Source organism: Artemia franciscana, chromosome 13, assembly GCF_032884065.1.
Source record: "Artemia franciscana chromosome 13, ASM3288406v1, whole genome shotgun sequence".
In the NCBI taxonomy this organism is placed as follows: domain Eukaryota; kingdom Metazoa; phylum Arthropoda; class Branchiopoda; order Anostraca; family Artemiidae; genus Artemia; species Artemia franciscana.
The window spans coordinates 10,254,310-10,271,988 of NC_088875.1; the positions used below are offsets into that span (position 1 = coordinate 10,254,310).

The window sequence follows — 17,679 nt, forward strand, 5'->3', positions numbered from 1 at the left end:
AACCAACTTGGTATGAAGCAGAAGACCAGCGTTTTCACTCACCATTTCAAATAAAAAATCTTGGAATTAGCTGTGATTAAGAACATTAGGTAAAATTGAGTTGATAATTCTAACCACTAATTCCTTAAATTTACAAATTTCTTCCAAGAATATTTGCGCACCAGGTACTTCTTGATAAATGATAAACAAGTATTTCGTGATTATTTTTTCTTTTCAAAATAGTAACACCCTTTTTCTTATGCCGGTCATACTTCTGGCCATCTCTGTTGATAATAAAAACAATTTTATCGGGGGGAATGTGATGCTTATCCATATACTCAATTACAGCACTTGCGATATCTTCTCAAGTGTCTGACCTTTGAGTGGTAATAATCCTGAAAGCTCTCCTTTGGGGTCTGAGTGAGACATAAATCTAAAAAAAAGTGGAACTTGTGCTGCATCATTTATATCACAGGACTCGTTCACTGCTATTGATAAAGCCGAAACCAGTTTCAGATCTTCTATATGCTGTGTATTTGTATTCAAACAAATCTGAATTATTCTAATTTTAATGGTTTGAAAGACAATGGTAACTCTTTAATTCCTTTCAAAAATCTACTTCGTTCTTAAAATCTTTTAACTTAAACAAAAATTACACATGTTCTCGATTTATAGAGGAGTTTTAAGTTTTTAAAATAAGAAGCAATTTTTTCTTACCATTTTTTTTTTTTAATGAAATATTATTGTACCTTTCGTGAATATTTGTACCAGGGCCGCACTTAGGAACAAAAGAGCCACGTGCGGTACTGGAGCCGCACTTTGCCAACTACTGCTCTAGGGCATATAAAGTTTTTATAGAAAGCGTAGTCACATAAAATTTGGAGGGGACTCATTGGATTGGTAATCAGAAGCTTTAGCACTCTTTTTATGTCAAAATGATCGGAAGGCAATTATCCCCCCCCCCACATACGCACCTCGTGTTGTCCCGAAATGCACCTAATAGAAAATTTGAGATAGCCATTTATTCAAAATAGTTTAAGTATCACATAAAAAGGCTTTTTGGGTTGAAACGAACCCTAGAGCCTGGTGGTAAGGGTTGTAAGTTACACCTAGGGGGGGTGTTTAAGGTTTTTATGGAAGGGATGGCTGTATAAACTTTAGAGGAGACTTATGTAGTTAATAATTGGAACTTCTAGTTCCCCTTTAAGAATCAAAAGTGATGGAGTGTAATTAGCCCCCCCCCCCAGTCTACGTAATAATTGCATATTCATGCATTCCTAAATAACTGTGGATAAAAGGCTGAGTAAGTGGCATTCGAATGTAGAATACTTTCTGGAAACGAGACATTAATTAAATCAGAGTTGAAATAATCCACTTTATTGGTTATTTGAAAAGTAATTTGTTGTTATCGGAAACGTTGACATTTATATCTAAAAAAGACCTTCCAGTTATATCTTAAGCTGAATATCTGGTCAGAGCACCCAATCTAAGACTTGAAGCCTTCCTGGTGACTTTTCCTGGAGGAAGAGGTTTGTAGATTCCGGGTGGTATCAAATATCCACCTGAAGATTTATTGTTCTCTAGGAGTCGTCTGACAATATAATAACTTCAGAGGTCGGCAATAGCTGTTGTAATTCGAATCTAGTCGTAGTAATTTACGTTTTCAAGTGAGGGTGAATGTTTTGACTCCTCGTCACATGAAGGTATACAATGTTATTCACCACTATATACCCTCGTGTGACGAGTCAAAATATTCCTTTGAGAAAATATTTTACTGGATGATTTGCATCCTTAGGGCCATTCTGGGCTCTAGAGTCAGTCTTAAGCTGAATATCTGATCAGAACAGCCAACCCCAGATCTAGAGCCTCCAGGGTTAGGTTTAATATCTTCTATCACTACAAAAACTGTTTAGCAATATAGTAACTAAACTTTATGCCTCTATATCAATTAAGAATATTCCTCAATTGTTCTAGTATTCTGCAATGTCTCTTCATTTAAATACTGGTTCAAAAACTTGTCAAATTGTAAATATTCCTTTTCACAGACTCCACATATTATCTAATGGAGCTCCTGGACTGATGAGGAGGAAGAGCTTTATAGATTTCGAGTGGTAATGAGTCTCCACCTGAGGATCTATTGTTATTTAGGAGTTGTGGGAGATGTGTCAGTCTTAGCTGTGTTAATTGGGTTCTGGTCGTAGTAATTTAAGTAATCACATGAGAGTGCGTGGTAATCACACAAGGATTCACAATCATATGGTCGTTCACCATTGTAAGCCCTCACGTGACGAGTTAAAATATTCTTTGGAGACAAAATTTTATTGCATGCTTTACATTCATACAAACAGAATTGCCAATTTCGGACCTAATAACTCCATAGTTAGGTCTAATTCTCCTATCAGGGACATTGTGAAGCCTTTTTAGCAATATAGTGGTTGTGGGAGCATCTAATAGGGGCAAAAGTGAAACTGAGGTTTACACACCATTCCCAATTGAAAAGAAAATATACCAATTGCTACTTGTAGGTATTTTCTTATGGCGTGAAGAAGCCATCCCAGAGAAACCTCATACTTGTTATCTCCCAGGGCCGCTGTTATTTAATCGCCACTTCAAGGTACCACGCTCGGTATTAGTCTGTGTAGTACCCTTTTAATTGTACATAATTTAGTATTTGAAGAAAAAAGCAATGTATCTTTTCTACCCCTCTTCTCCCTTTGAGACATCCATATACTCAGCTTCTAGCCAACTGCTACGGTATAGTAGTCTGTGTAGTACCCTTTTAATTTTACATAATTTAGTATTTGAAGAAAAAATCAATGTCTCCTTTCTACCCCTCTTCTCCCTTTGAGACATCCATATGCTCAGCTTCTAGCCACCTGCTACGGTATCCCATCAAAATAATTTCTGCTATGTATCTGAACACTGAGGGTTGTTTCCATACAACTTAAAGCCTGACATAACACTTTAGAATACTCTCAGGAGTTAAGCAAAGCTGTGTCTGCAGATTTTTACTAATGCAGAGTATATAAGGTACTCCTACCACTACCTGTGTAGGGGACCAACAGTATTATTGAGCCTTACGCTCTAATTTCAAATAAGATATATTCTGTCGATTACGACTTGTGGGCTATTTTCGATAGCCTTGAGAAAACCATCTCAGGGAATCCGAGCTCTTAAAGTCAACCTGAGATGATGTTATGAGCGCTGTAAAAAGTTAATATTTAATATCTAGTTGGCAAAAAAAAGGTTGTTTTAAAAATTAGTGGATAAAAGAAAAAGTTGTGTTAAAATTACTTAGTAATAAAATCAAGTTGTAATAAATAATATTTGCCTAATAAATTTAGGTAAAAAAACAACTAGTTGCATAAAACTTGGTGGACAGAAAAAAAACCAATCGTTGAAATTTATTTATCACAATTTTTTTTATAAAACTGGGAAAACACAAAAAAAACGTATTAAACTCTAGGTAGCAAAAAAAAAAGAAAATATATATTAAAAGTTGATGATAAAAAAAAAAAATTGATTAGGCAGCTCCTTAAAGAATGGAGGAATTGATATGTACCAAAATTTACGTATAGAAAGTTCTACAACAATAGATAGATACTTTCTCGGTATGTCACACAAATGCCAAAAGAACGGAATTATAGATGGCGTGAGCATATATAATTCAAAACCGCTTATTCATGGTTAAATTATGCAAGAGCATACCGGAGTAGTCACTCTTTGAGAGAGGCTGTCAGATTATACAAGAGCGAGAAACAGAGCAGCCATTTTTTTGTCTAAATCACCAAAAAGTTGAGTGAAATGTTATTGCATCAGTCTAAAGATTATCAAAAAATTTTTCGACGTATTCAATAAGAAACTAAGCTTCAAATTCCCCTTCAGCCACTTCTTTTACACATCCTAGAGCTCTTTCTCTTAATGATGATGATCATGAGAAATCATAAGTTTATAATAGTGTACTCTGTTCAGTATTCACACAAACATTAGCGGAATCGCAGACTCAATTTACTTCTCCAAATTTGACTCAAAGTCCAGTAAGCCTACCTGACGACTCGTAATGTTGATACCGGAAAGGTTTTGGCATTGATCGCTTTTCCTTCAAACTGGAAAAAGAAAACCATCATTTCGACATTTTTTCGAAGACCAAGCTGCCACCACACGAACAAATAAGAGTTCAAATAGGGATAGGTCCTTTTGCTAGACAGTGAAATACATATACATAAGCACTGGATATTTTAATGATATATTGAGCAATCATCATCATCAGCTTTAGTTTTTCTGTTGATAATGATGAATCAATATGTCATCCAGAGCTTTTGTATAAGTTTTTCACTGTCTAATAAAAGGGACAATCCCTATTTGAACTCTTATTTGTTCGTCATAGAAAGGCAGTGTGGTCGAAAAAGGCCATTGTAAAACAAAGTTCCAAATTCTCAGTTTAAAAATTACAGACTAATTTCAGACACATTGATTTTCTCTTGCATAATTGAGAAGATTCCGGCAAGTAGAATAAAGACAGTAGAATATAGAATAAAGATAGAATAATATATAGAAAGTAATTTTATTTTCACATTGATTTTCTCTTGCATAATTGAGAAGATTCCGGCAAGTTGAATAAAGAGAGTAGAGAGAACGACAGTAGAATAAAGATAGTAGAATATAGAATAAAGATAGAATAATATATAGAAATTAATTTTATTTTCACATTGATTTTCTCTTGCATAATTGAGAAGATTCCGGCAAGTAGAATAAAGACATATTGCTTTAAAGACAAGAATAAAGACAAGATTTTGCCTGGGAATGGAGATACGTTTGTCTTCGCTTTCCTGATTTCGCCATAAGCCTCAAATTCACCAAGTGCTATTGTGCCTTCGTTGGGGCAACCATCAAGAAACGAGGCTTCCTCCTGGGGGGGGGTGACGACTGGAAAAGTGGTACAAATTGAGGTGAGAAATGCATTGACGTCACTGGACCCCAGCATTCGCCCATTATCGTCAGATATCTTGACACTGGTTTTCGAAACATTTCCTGTTTGTTTTAAGAAATAACTTATGGCACACAGTTCAGCACGGCTTTCGTAAAACGATTTTTATGCAAAACGCAACTCATGGAAGCGATTTGTGTTTTTTTTTCCAATGGCAGATAATGGAGTTATATTTGATTGCATTTCAAAGATTTTTCCAAAGAATTTGAAAATTTTTCCATCCAACGTCTCAACAAGAAAAGTTATCTATATGCTATTGACCCACGAACAAAAGCATGGATAATATATTTTGTTGCAAATAAAACTACCCGGGAAGCAGCAGTAGGTGATGCTTTATCATCCCCTATGCCTGTGATAAGTGGAGTCCCACAAGACAGTTGTCTTAGACCTATACTCTTCTGCATTTTTTCTTGGCAAGATTAGGTTTAATTCAACAAAGCGGCTATCACAAGCCCCAAAGGGCCGAATTCGCACTTTAGTGTCAGTACAAAAAAGCAAAATTTTAAGCAATGGTCAATGTCATATAAAATCATAAAATTGCAATCAATAAAAAAGTCAAAATCAATAAAATCAAAAGCAATCAATAAAAAAGATAAAAGCTCGCAAAATTAAAACAGGGAAAACAAATTTAAACAAAAGTCTAGCTAGCAATTACAAAGTTCGCAATTGCAAAATATACACTAAACCTATAAGATAAATGTGGAGTGAGAAAGGGGGGGGTATTGATTTAAAATTTCAACTATGTGAGGGATGAAGGTTCTTCTATATTTCCTTGCGCCACAAATTCCCTTGCGTTTTGCCCACAATGCCGCGTATAATCCTCGTACAACTTCTCTTTTCCCTAGTGAACATTTAACCCCCCCCCCCGTACTCCCCACGTTCTGTTTCTAGAAAAATCTCCCTTCTTGCTCCAGTAAGAGTTTCCTCTGAAAGAGATAATGTTGTGCATATTCGCAGGTCTTTTCTGAGGTATCTGACTTACAGTTGACACACAAAGTGATATCAGTGAACGAAGGTTGAACTTCGTGAATGTGTGCCTTTCACATGATAATTGGTAATTTACCCTTCGAATAACTTCTGAAATCTGTTCATCAAACTTGAGATTTGAGTCAATTATTAGGATTCATGAAATTTTGTAAAACAAAAGGTGAAATCCTTAAAATTATAACGTGTCAAATTTTCAAATGTTCAGAATTAAGTCTAAGAATCGAAACAAAATAAAATAAATTGTGATACTAGATAGTGTGAAGGCATTGTGTCATTTGAATATAAAAATTTTTAGTCGGAAGTGTGAAAATACAAAATTTGTCAAAATTCCTAAAAGTTAAGGCTTTGAGTTGTCAAATTATCAGACTTAGATATGAGAATCGTATAACTTGCAAAAAAGCTAAGATTCTGGAGAATATGAAGGCGTTATGATGTGAAAATATAAAAATTTAATTTTAGAAGTGTGAAAAGGGCATTGTGCAGTCAAAATTAAAAAATTGTAAGTATCAAAAGCGGGAAGGTACGAAATTTAATAAAAATTGCAAAATGTGGAGGTTTGAATTGGAAAACTGTTAAACCGGATTTCTATGACTTATCGAATATTAAAGAAGGTCGACTTTCCATAAAATACGAATCTATTGTACTGTAGAATATAAAGATTAAAAGTGTTAGAAGTGTGAAAATATAGAAAAAATTGTTAAAGTTTTTGAAACTTGATGACTTTGAGTTGTTATATTATTAAGATTAATTCTAAGGGTTGCAGAAATTTGAAACAAAGCTGGAAATGTGACATATTATTCATCTTTGAAACTGTTTTCTTTTTTCAAAAAGGGATCCATGACTGTTCGGACATGAATGGAATTCCATCTTGCATGGGATGAAAATAAACCATTCGGCGCCGCAAAAACCAACTAAAATACTTATCTAGAAAACAAACAAAAAATAAAAAATTTGTTTCAAGATATAGAACGAAAGGTACTTATATTGAAATAAAAGCATTTTGCAATCCAAAGTTCCAAAAAAATTGTTACATAATTTGCAGTTGCAATATGAAAGTTCCAAACAAAGTTTCCTTAAAAGTAAGGAGAGTTTTTTTCAAAGTTCAAATGTAAACAAAGTATTATATAGTTACAGAAAAATACTAATTCATCACAGAATTTGTAGTTGCATAAAGTAAAGGGTAAAAAGGGGTACAAAAGGCTAAAAGGATGAAAAGGTTAAAAGGGCCGAAAGAGTTAAAGGGCTTGAAAAGAATGTGACCCCCCTTAGTTGGCTTTGACCGTATCCTTTATGGCTTCTAATGTCAGTGAGGGCTCTCGTCTTTCTATCATCAGTGTCTGTTTCCTTAGTTTCCAAAAATGTTAAAACCCCAATATCGTAGTCAAAACACTGATTGGAAAGAATTTACATAAAATCATAATTCTAGAACAATAATAGGCGATACAAAAGAATCTCAACTAGTAGTAAATTCATTATTCAATTATATAATGACCTCTCAAACAAGTCATCGAATATGCACTTTGTTATTCCTTCATTAAGAAATCGTCTGCCTAAATACACGAAAAAAAAGCTTTTAAAAGTTTTCTAAAGATGACATTCAAAAACGTATTTTACAGACCTAAACAGGCTATCCCCTTTGAATTAATCAGTAGCATACTAGTGCTTTTTGGCACTTTGTGGCAGCAAACAACAATTCTGACACAAAGAGGACAAAGTTGCTATCGACTGAAAACTGAAAGATAGCCCATCAGCCTAAAACTATTGAGAAACAATATTTTGAGCTTCCCAGTATCAGGGGCTCTCAAGAAAGTGGAGAAGCTCAAAATGGAAAGCTTTTGACATGTCAGTTTGTCAAAATTAAGTCTAAAAACTGGAATATTTTTTTTAAAAAAGATTGTGAAACTTGAAAGTGCGAAGACAGTTAGTTATTCGAACATGAAAATTGTGGGTCATAGTAGAATGAATCTTTCTTTTAAGTCCAAGAGGGCAAGTTGCTATCGATTCAAAACTATGAGAGAGCCCATCGACTCAAATCCTTTTAAACATACAAGTTTCTGAGGCAAGAAAAACACACGAGGGAACATTCGTTCTTAAAGAATCGAGTAGTCCAAATAAGAGAATTACTACATTTAACCAAGCCGATTCACTTGATGTTTGATAAAAGTATTTATGGTAGTGCATAATTTTGTACCAATTATTACGGAAGAGGGCCGGTGGGGTTTTGCGTAGTTAAGGGGGGGGGCTGCTGACTTAACTAAATTCACACTTCCTAATGATGTGAATTTCATTAAATCTGAATATATCTATCTCCGGCATGAGCCGAGAGAAGTTAACTGGTTTTCCTAAGATTTCTAGGAAAGTGTTTATTCATTCGGGTCTCTTATCCAAGCTCGGCAAGTTATGACAAGACCACGAACCTATTCTCAATATCTTGGCTACACGAACTAAAAAAGTTTATTATAGACGACGTAAAGCGATTCATTAAGGTGCCACATCGTCAGAAGCCCGAATAAAGATGCTATAAGATGAAAGCTTCCTTTTTATTGTAGTACAATCTTTTATTTGTAACATTAAATATTAAATTTACATGCTTAAATGGTAATTTATATGACAATTCAAAGTCAGGAAAAGGAGTAAAATGCAAATTTGCCAGAATGCCAAACCTCCACCCGAACCTCCTCAGTGCAAAAAGAAGAATAAAAGTAGGTAGACGTCTATGGTGAAAAGGATACCTGTAACAATGAATAATAATAATAAAACTGAATAATAGTAATAAAGTTGAGTGGCAAAACAGTTTGAAAGGTGGAGAAGGAGCTTGAGTGTCGTTAGGGGATTCTCCAGGAGGGGGAAACAAGCGTTACCAGGAAATTTTTTATTGATGTTTAAATGAAAATATTCGATATTATGTTTATTTTGTATATAATAAACAGTTACGAGATAATGAACTGTAAGTATAGAATGACTAATACTTACAGTAATTTGAACTTAAAAAAAAGTTTAGGTAGCATTATATGAATCGAATTTTTATGGATTAAAAAATAGAAAATTCGTTAAGTGTAAAGTTAACCAACAAAAGTTATGAGCCTTAGAAAGTTTGCTCCATTTACGAAAAGGAGATAACCTTAGCAACTCAGACAATTCATTAGCGAATTAAAATGAGTTTCATATTTATATTAGCTAATCTCTTGTCATTCCTTTTTTTTAGATACATTCAATCGCTTTAGTCCCTTACTACTACACGAAACAAATTAAGCGCCAGAGAAATAATGTCAATCCTACGGCAAATTTTTACGTTACCAATATAATTTGACAAGAGTCAGCGAAGGTTGGATAGAGTTGGGCAATGTTGGAAAAACGATCAGAAATCGGATTTAAAAAGAAATAGATGGTAATTGGGGACATTAAAACTTAAAACAAACAGAAATGTTTCCGTATTTAGGAAGTCCACCCCTCCTGAGTACCAGCTCTTCATGCCAAAGTTTTACAGTGGTTTAAGAACAAAAACACTTCTTATTCTATTAAAAACTATTTTTATTAAAAAAAATATTATATTTAAAAATTATATCAAAATTACATCAAAAATATATCAAAAATTAAATTATACTAATATATTTACAAAAATATATATTCTAGTGCAATGACCTTTCTATTTCAGCAGTCTTCTTTAAATAATTTCGGCAAAAACTTTGGCGCAAAGGGCGAGGGGTTCAGCAGGGATTCTCATTTAGCCAAGAATTTGTTTTCTTTTGAAGTTTTGATTTTTCTCCTCACTTTCTTTTGAAAAAAAAACTTTTTTTTTTTTTAATTAATACCGAAATAAACTAACTATATTTTCCTCCAATTAAAACTTTCGTTTTAATGAACGAAAGTTTCAGATGAAAATCAATTCTAGAAAAGTAATGGAATCACCAAAGAAAATAATGGAATCACCAATGAATGATATCACGAATAAAAATAATGGAATCACGGAAGAAAATACACGAAAAACCAATTTGTACCGGTTGTCAAACCACGAAATTGAGCTGTTGCACTTAAAAAGAATCATCAATCAATGACCAGATTTTTTTACTGTTAGACCAAAAATACTAATTCCCTCCTCCCCAGCCCTAAGGATGGTACTTATGTGCTCCTACTAACGGATCTTTACTTCTTATTTTTTACTTACTTATTTTACTACTTAACTAGTATTTAACTAGTAGGCTCTTTCCTGAATTTAGCCTGTAGGAAGACTCGAGGCTTGTCTATTTCTTCTTTTTTGTTGACAGTTCTTCTATTGACGTATACACAGCTTTCAGTTTTAAAGCCAACACTTTCTGCCATTATCGTCAAGTACTCGATTGAGAAAAAGTAAGACCTAAAAAATTACATTTTTTACTTATTCGATTTTTTTTTTAACATAAATCATCTTGAAATAAAAATTTGCAATAATTATGACTAGAATATCTATTGAGACAGAAGACACGGGTACAAAAGGCGCAAAATTTGGTAGAGAAGATTAAATAAAATACCTAATTAATAGAAGACTATTTAACTCAAAGTAACAAGATTGAATTACTACTTCTACTACAACCAGCAACTCACCACAGCACTAAGCCGCCTGAGGCCACCATAGCTACACACGCTCCTCCTCCATCCCAATCTATTCAAGGCCTCCCTCTTTACACCCTCCCAGGAAGTTTCCATTTCCTTTAAATCTTTCTTTATGACATCCTCCCACCCCAAAACAAGGATGACCTGCTTTCTGTTTAATCCTAGACGGTTGGCTGAAAAGGACAATCTTCGGCAATCCTTCGTCCACAGAACCTACCCTAGCCATCTCAACCTTTCTCTCATTATAACCCTAGAAAGTAGTACTGAACCACACTTTTCGTACAAACTACTGTTTGAAATAAGGTCAGTCAGCCGGGTACCCAGAACAATCAGTACGCTATTTCTCTGGAAAACAATTAGTAAATCTTCACCCACTTTTTTGAGCGCCCATGCTTCAGGGCCGTATTTGACCACTGTCATCACTGTAGCCTCCAATATTCTAACCTTGGTTTGACGACTTGAAAAACACCCCGAGCCCTGGCTATTCTACTTTTAACATCTTCACTGCTCCCACCTTCTTTGCCAATAATGCCACCAAGGTAAGTGAAGCTGACCATCTGATTAACCTTTTCATTACCCAACGTCACCTTTTAATCTTCACTTATTCCTAGTCTTAGTGACTTAGTCTTCTTAACGTCAATTTTCGAACCTATTCTAGCACCCAGAACTCGCAAAACCTCTAAAAGTTCTTTCATTTTGCTCACACTTTCATCTAGGATGCTTAAATCATCAGCATAATGTATGTCCAGGAGAGTTTTTCGTCCCCAAGTTGCTAACCTCATTTCCTACCTTAGCCGCAGCAGTGGTATTTCCGTAGATAGCAATAATTAACTTTAATATATTTGCCTGGTATCTCATACAAGCATAAAACCTTGGCTAAAGCTCGTCTATCAACAGAATCGAAAGCTTGCTCATAATCGATAAAACTGAGAACCAAAGGTGTTTGACAACTCAGGCACATCTCAATTATTAGCCTAAGAGCCTAAATTTGGTCAACACATCCTCTACCTTTTCTAAAACCGCACTGTTCTTCTCTTAAAACTTCGTCTACAGTATCTCTAAGTCTAAAAAGTATCATATTACTAAGTAATTTGTTACCAACAAAGACCAGACTAATGCCTCGATAATTACTTATACTGTGTACTATTATCACTTATACCCTTATCACTTTAATTACTCTTATCACTTATCACTTTAATTACCACTTGTCACTTTTCTTATACTCTGGTTTAATTAAAATTTTCCTAAGATCGCTAGGTACTTCACCTTTTTCAATAATTTGTTATTATTCTTTAATCGTTTTAGTACTGTTGCTAATTCTTCCTCATAAAACAAATCTTCCTTCACATCCAAGGTATCACAAACTTTTTCATTTTCCTCTATATCTTTTCTTACAACTCTATCTCGGTTTAGCAAATTCTGAAAATGCTCTGCCCATCTTTCTTTAACTCTTCCCTTATCATTAACTGTGGCCTCGTTCCTATCTTTAGCTGGGACAAGTCCGGATTGACTACTCCCTTTCAATTTATTAGCATGCCAATACAATATTTTACTGTTATGCCGTCTAGCTGCATTCAGCAATTTTACCCATGGCCTCCACTTCACACCTCCTTAGTCCATATTTTAATGCTTTCTCCACTTTCTTTACATTCCTTTTGTTTCTATATGATCTAGCACTCAGATAATTCTTAAATAAACCCCTTCTCCTCTCTATTGAACATAAAGCTTTTTCACTAATATTCCTAGCTGCAGTCCCAACTTTCAACCCAAAGACACCATCAGCAACTTTACAAATTGTTTTTCGAAAATTACTAACATTGTCAAATTTTAAACGAAGCAACAACAATTTCAATGATCTGATATGAAAATTTGGGAATTGGATTAGTATGGTGACACTTTTGCACAATCCCAGAATCAGAATCTAATTCCAAGCCTTGCAGTGGGTTGTGGCAGCTCACTTCGAGCTATGGGTCCTGGATTACCAACAGGAACGAATCCCACTGCGCCACAACAGAACTACCGTATTTTCTTCTTCTTCTTCTTGTTTGGATTAGCATGGAGGCGGTTCCGCATAAACTCATTACTGGAATAAAATCCCCAACCACTATATGTCTAAATCCTTAACAGTTGTGTTCTATACAGCTAAGAATTTGCTAGACTCTTAAAAGTTTTTAAAAACGAGTTTTGGTGGCTGGCTCTACCTAAATCTGTAATTATCTTATCATGTACTGATCCTATTGACTCAAGAATTACCTAAACCTTGCTAAGCAGGGATCTGTCATAATCTAAACTTCAATCTGAAAGGGCCTTTAGATTACCTTAACAAAAATTAGAGCAATTTTTTTGAAAGCACAATGCAGCCAGATATAAGTAAATTCTGTCAAATTGTGGCTCAAGCCAAACGGAAAAAACTTACTGTGTGCCATCATGGCGCAAATAGTGATTATCTGCTATTTTTGTACCACGTCCAAATCGTATTTGAGCCATATCAGTAATCCCATAGTCACGAAAAAGGAGAAGACCATTAACAGCCAATTGGTTAAAAATGTTTTCCAAAACAAACATGTGGCGACTTGGATCTATTGCTGACAATACAAAAATAACACTAGCAACATTGGCTTGCCCAGGCTGTATAACTGTCTCCAACCTAAGAAACAAAATTAAATACAATACATGGATTTCCACAAAATCAAGAAATTAATTTAGCTATCTAGTTTCAAAAAAGTGCAGTGATTCCAAATGAGGGGGGGGACATTTTCCCTGGATTTCAAAAGATACCTTTTTTGGTAGTATCTTTGGAAAATAGCGTTTTTTTGCGACTTTCACTGAAAAAAATAGGAAAAACGGAACTTCCTCTTCCTTAGAGTTCTAAAATACATTTTGTTCCCCCTCCCTTCCTAAACAAACAATCCCCCTCCCCCTTCATGAATAAGCACCAAGGACAGTTATTGACATATTCAAAACCTATAAGACAGCCTCAATAATTTTGCACGAAGACTGGACTTGTTGCTTTGAAAAAGTGATAATGAATAGTTCTTTGACTAGTTTTTCATGCTGAATTGCTTTGAAAGATTTGTTTGAAAATCTTGACTAGATTCTCAAGAAAATAGTCTTTTTGGTAGATCGCTAAGGAGCGTTTCAATATATTTCCTCTAATTAGATTTAAGGATGATATGCAACGGAACTTAGTCCACTAGAACCATTCTTATATACAGAGTTGTGTATTTTAGTGACCATTCACACGGGACTTAGTCGTAGTCGCAAATCTTGGCAAAAACTCCCGTTCACACGGGTCTCAGTCCTAGGCGTAATAATAGTTTAATTCGGATCCACTCACCAGCAACTAAGCCTAGGTTTCTGCCAACTAATGAAGATTTCGCTTGTCCACATCCTTCTTTTTGTTTTCCAAGCTTGGCTTGCCATAAGCATATATGGTCCCAATCCAGACAAAACTTCACACAAACGCCTGGACCTCCTTATCCATATTTTTCAACTTTCAATTCTTGTACCAAATTCATAAGCCATGATTGGTCGGTCTCGTCGAAGCAGGTTCAAGAAAGAACGCTCCGTGTAAACGAAAAAGCTTGGAACCTAGGCGCGACTACGACTATGCCTAAGCCCCGTGTAAATGGCCACTTATGGTTAGAGATAAACCGTAGACACGGTAACTCTGCCTATGTCGGTCGATTCAGCACAAAAAGCGAGAATTTACGCAAGAAGCCATCCTAAACTTAAAATAGAGAAAAAGTATTGATGCACTGTTTTAGGATTGGACAGACAAGTTATATGTTCTGTTGTAATCTATTCGTACAATAGTTATATAATATAGTAATAGTTATAGTACAGTTTAATATATAAATAGTTTAGTTATAAAATATGGTTGATAAAATATAGCTATAAAATATAAAATTTAAAATAAAAATTACAAAATTTTATAGTTAACCCATCATTGGTTCTACATGTTAACAGCCGAAATGAAAACTTACATTTGTTTTTAACTTTGTTACGATTGTTTTTATTTTCATTTTAGAAAGCCAGTCTCCTACCTCAACTGTCTCAGGGTAGACTGAGCCACAACTGAACTTTCGCCATTTAAATAGGAAATTAACAAACCCATGAAATTTTTTAGATAGCTCTGTGTATTTTATATCATGAAAAGAGAAATCACCAATGCAACAGCACAAACACATAAAAAAAAATAAATAAAAAAAAATAAAGAGGCAGAAGGAGAAAAGGAAGACTGTTAAATTATCTCAGTTTTATAATTATGACTAGTTTTAGGGAGGCAAAATAAGAAACAAAGAAGTTGAAAAGCAATTATTTAATCAAAATGAATATAAAAATGAAACGTAAACGACAGTAAAACTTAACAAAATAACTAATGACACACACCATGATAATAAGCTTGACTCTGTCTTATTTGGGTATGACTTAACAGTTCATACAAATACTCATAATAACTATACAAAAATCAGATGTCGTTCAGGTTCTTTGAGAAGTATTGCTACACAAAGGTAACAATCCGAAATGAAACGAAGACATCAGAAATAAAAAAAAAAACAATTTGCGAGTAAGGTTTAGTGCTGATATTTCATACAATTTCTATGATAGACATTGGAGACATTTTGATAAGATTCTATCACCTGATTTTAACTACTAATTGTATCTTTTTGATAAATTGTATATAAAACGAAAGTTAAATAGGAAGGAGATGAGTATTGTTGCACACAGGCCCAAACCTTAGCTGAAGAATCAAAAATGAAGGAGGATTTCCCTCATTCCTCCCTGTGTGGGCATGTTTCAACAACAAACATTCAAAGACCCGACATATCAAAGGACCAAGAGGATCTTGGGTTCTAAGGTATGTTTCTGTCACCCAAATTGTCACTGACAGTTACCATGTGGATAAATATATAAATAGATAGAAAATTTAAAAATGAAGTCTCCAAATAAAAAAAAATTAAAGTAAGATTTCAAACTTCAAACAAATAAAGAACGGTAAAACACAAAATCATTTACTCTGACAGAAAAAAAATGTAAATTTTAACTTGTTTGTTAAACTTAGTCTGAAAATTCTTTAGCCATTTTCTCAATATCTCAAATTGTTGGAGAATTTTATTAGAAACTGCTAGCAAAATACCGGTTTAATGTTGACCTGTAGAAACCCAACCATCAGAAAATCCTCACTAACAATTTTCTGCTACGATAATGAAAACAAGTCTTTCCTCAGGAACACGCCATATATTTGTTGAGGCATCTATTCAACCTATTATGAATTACTAGTTGCAAAGAACAATAAACTGATGAAATCTTGAAGAAATAGATATAGCCAGAAAAACCACCCAGAGAATAGCAACTAATGTAAAAACCAATTTGTGAACTTAAAATAATCCAATAGACAGAGAGTATAATAGGCCACTGGAAAATAGAGAAACTCCCCCTGATTGTTTTTTGGACACTTCCCAAGATACACTGAGAAGAAAACATGGGTTTTAAAGTACCAAGGACCAAGAAAATTAAGTCTGATTGTTTGAACTGGTGAAGTGGTAGCTTAAAAACTTACATAATCATCTATATTTTAAAAATAGAAAAAATATTTAATTTTCAATCAAAAAGACCTCCATGTGCAGTTAGGTGGTTTTTGATAAAAGTAGACGCTAAATTGACAATCAGCCAAAATAAGCTGAAAACACGTGGCTTCAAACATGCTAAAAATTTGCAGCTTTTCTAAAAATGTAGTAGTCTCTAGGAATCAACAAATTAATAATACTTAAATTTTTTATGGACAAAAAAATGTTGTCAAATTCAACTAATTAATTTCTTTATTTTTTTTGGGTTCAACGTGGCAATACTGACAACAATGGGGTACTGACCTAAAAACTTCAGGATTTTGAGGCAACCAAGTACTTTAAGATATTAGTCCATGCATAATTACAAATTCAGCAATTCTGAGGCACACTTTGTAGTCAGGGTGTCACTCGCTAAAATTTTCAGGAGAAGGGACAACAATAAAATTTGCCAGCTGCCTGGTAATTTTTACCGAGTGAATTCCATAATATTACTATTAAAATTACTTTTTCTTTTCTTTCTTTACCAACAGAGCCTGATCTTCTTTCACCAACTATAAGTCATATATTTCAAAAAGCCTGTTTAGGCAAAAGAAAAAAAGGCAAATGAGTCAGTACAATAGTGGCAATGGCTGAAAACATTGCCCCCCGTCATAGGTGATGCTTCTGTTTGTGGTTGCTTACCTTGTTGTGGAGACATCAATCTGGAAAGCATTAATAATCCCAGGATTATACTCTTTGTTCTCCTTTACTAATTCTATGGCCTTGAAACTAATATCACAGGCATAAATGAAATCCGCTAACCCTTCTCTCATCAATGGAAAAATGAAATTACCAACACCGCATCCAACCTCCAGGAGCACCATATTTGAGCTGGAACTATTTCCCCTCAACTCATAGAATTCACGCAACGTCCAATTTCTGTCCCTGAAAAATCGTTCTTCATTCCTTTTATAGAATAGATCCCAGTGTTTCTTTGACTCCTTAACAAATTTAGTTGCTTTGAAGCTCCCAACTAAGCTCTCATCTTGTTTGGCAAGTAATTTTTCCTCATCTTCTGTCAAAGTTCTTGGTTCTCTTGTATATTCATCTGACAGGTCACCCATGCTAAAATGCAAACCGTTCTCAATATTTTCTTAGAGCACCCTACGTTTCTGTATAGCTATATATATATATATATATATATATATATATATATATATATATATATATATATATATATATATATATATATATATAAACCTTCCTAAGGTTTTTAGGAAGAACCCTTTCCTGAATTTAAAAAGAAAATTCTGCTCCATTTAATCAAAATAAACCGACTTACATTTGTTAATGATGTAAGTTTTCCTAAAACTAAATATCTCTGGCACAAAACAAAGGAAGTTACAAGGTTTTTTAAGATTTCAGGGAAAGTAGATGTCGGCTTTTAATTTTCTACCGTTTATTTGGATCGCTTATCCAAGCTCTAAAAGTTATGGCAAGACCACTCAAGCAATTCTAAATAATTTGGCCACTCAAACTTAAAAAGTTTATAATGGACAAGATAGGTTGACTCTTTAAGGTATTGAA

At 34.2% G+C, this 17,679-nt stretch overlaps 1 protein-coding gene across 2 annotated transcripts; it reads right to left on the reverse strand.

The window, feature by feature from the left end:
- Positions 1-3,367: 3,367 nt before the first annotated feature.
- Positions 3,368-17,246, reverse strand: LOC136034497 (tRNA N(3)-methylcytidine methyltransferase METTL6-like). Of its 2 annotated transcripts, none has more exons than XM_065715711.1 (4): positions 16,795-17,246; positions 12,960-13,190; positions 10,119-10,307; positions 3,368-4,085 (listed from the first exon to the last, which is right to left on the reverse strand). In XM_065715711.1, the coding sequence occupies exons 1-3, from the start codon at positions 17,214-17,216 to the stop codon at positions 10,142-10,144; spliced, it is 819 nt and encodes a 272-aa protein (XP_065571783.1). In that variant the 5' UTR covers positions 17,217-17,246; the 3' UTR covers positions 3,368-4,085; positions 10,119-10,141. The 2 variants fall into 2 exon arrangements, with proteins under 2 accessions (XP_065571783.1, XP_065571784.1); XM_065715712.1 differs by lacking the exon at positions 3,368-4,085 and adding an exon at positions 5,100-8,685.
- Positions 17,247-17,679: the final 433 nt, after the last annotated feature.

Coding starts and splice junctions, on each gene's coding strand:
- LOC136034497 (XM_065715711.1), bottom strand. CDS start 17,216: ATGGGTGACCTGTCAGATGAATATACAAGAGAACCAAGAACTTTGACA. Junction 13,191..16,794: donor ATTGATGTCTCCACAACAAG/GTAAGCAACCAC, acceptor TTTGTTTCTTAG/GTTGGAGACAGTTATACAGC. Junction 10,308..12,959: donor TTGCGCCATGATGGCACACA/GTAAGTTTTTTC, acceptor GTAATTTTTTAG/GTCTTACTTTTTCTCAATCG.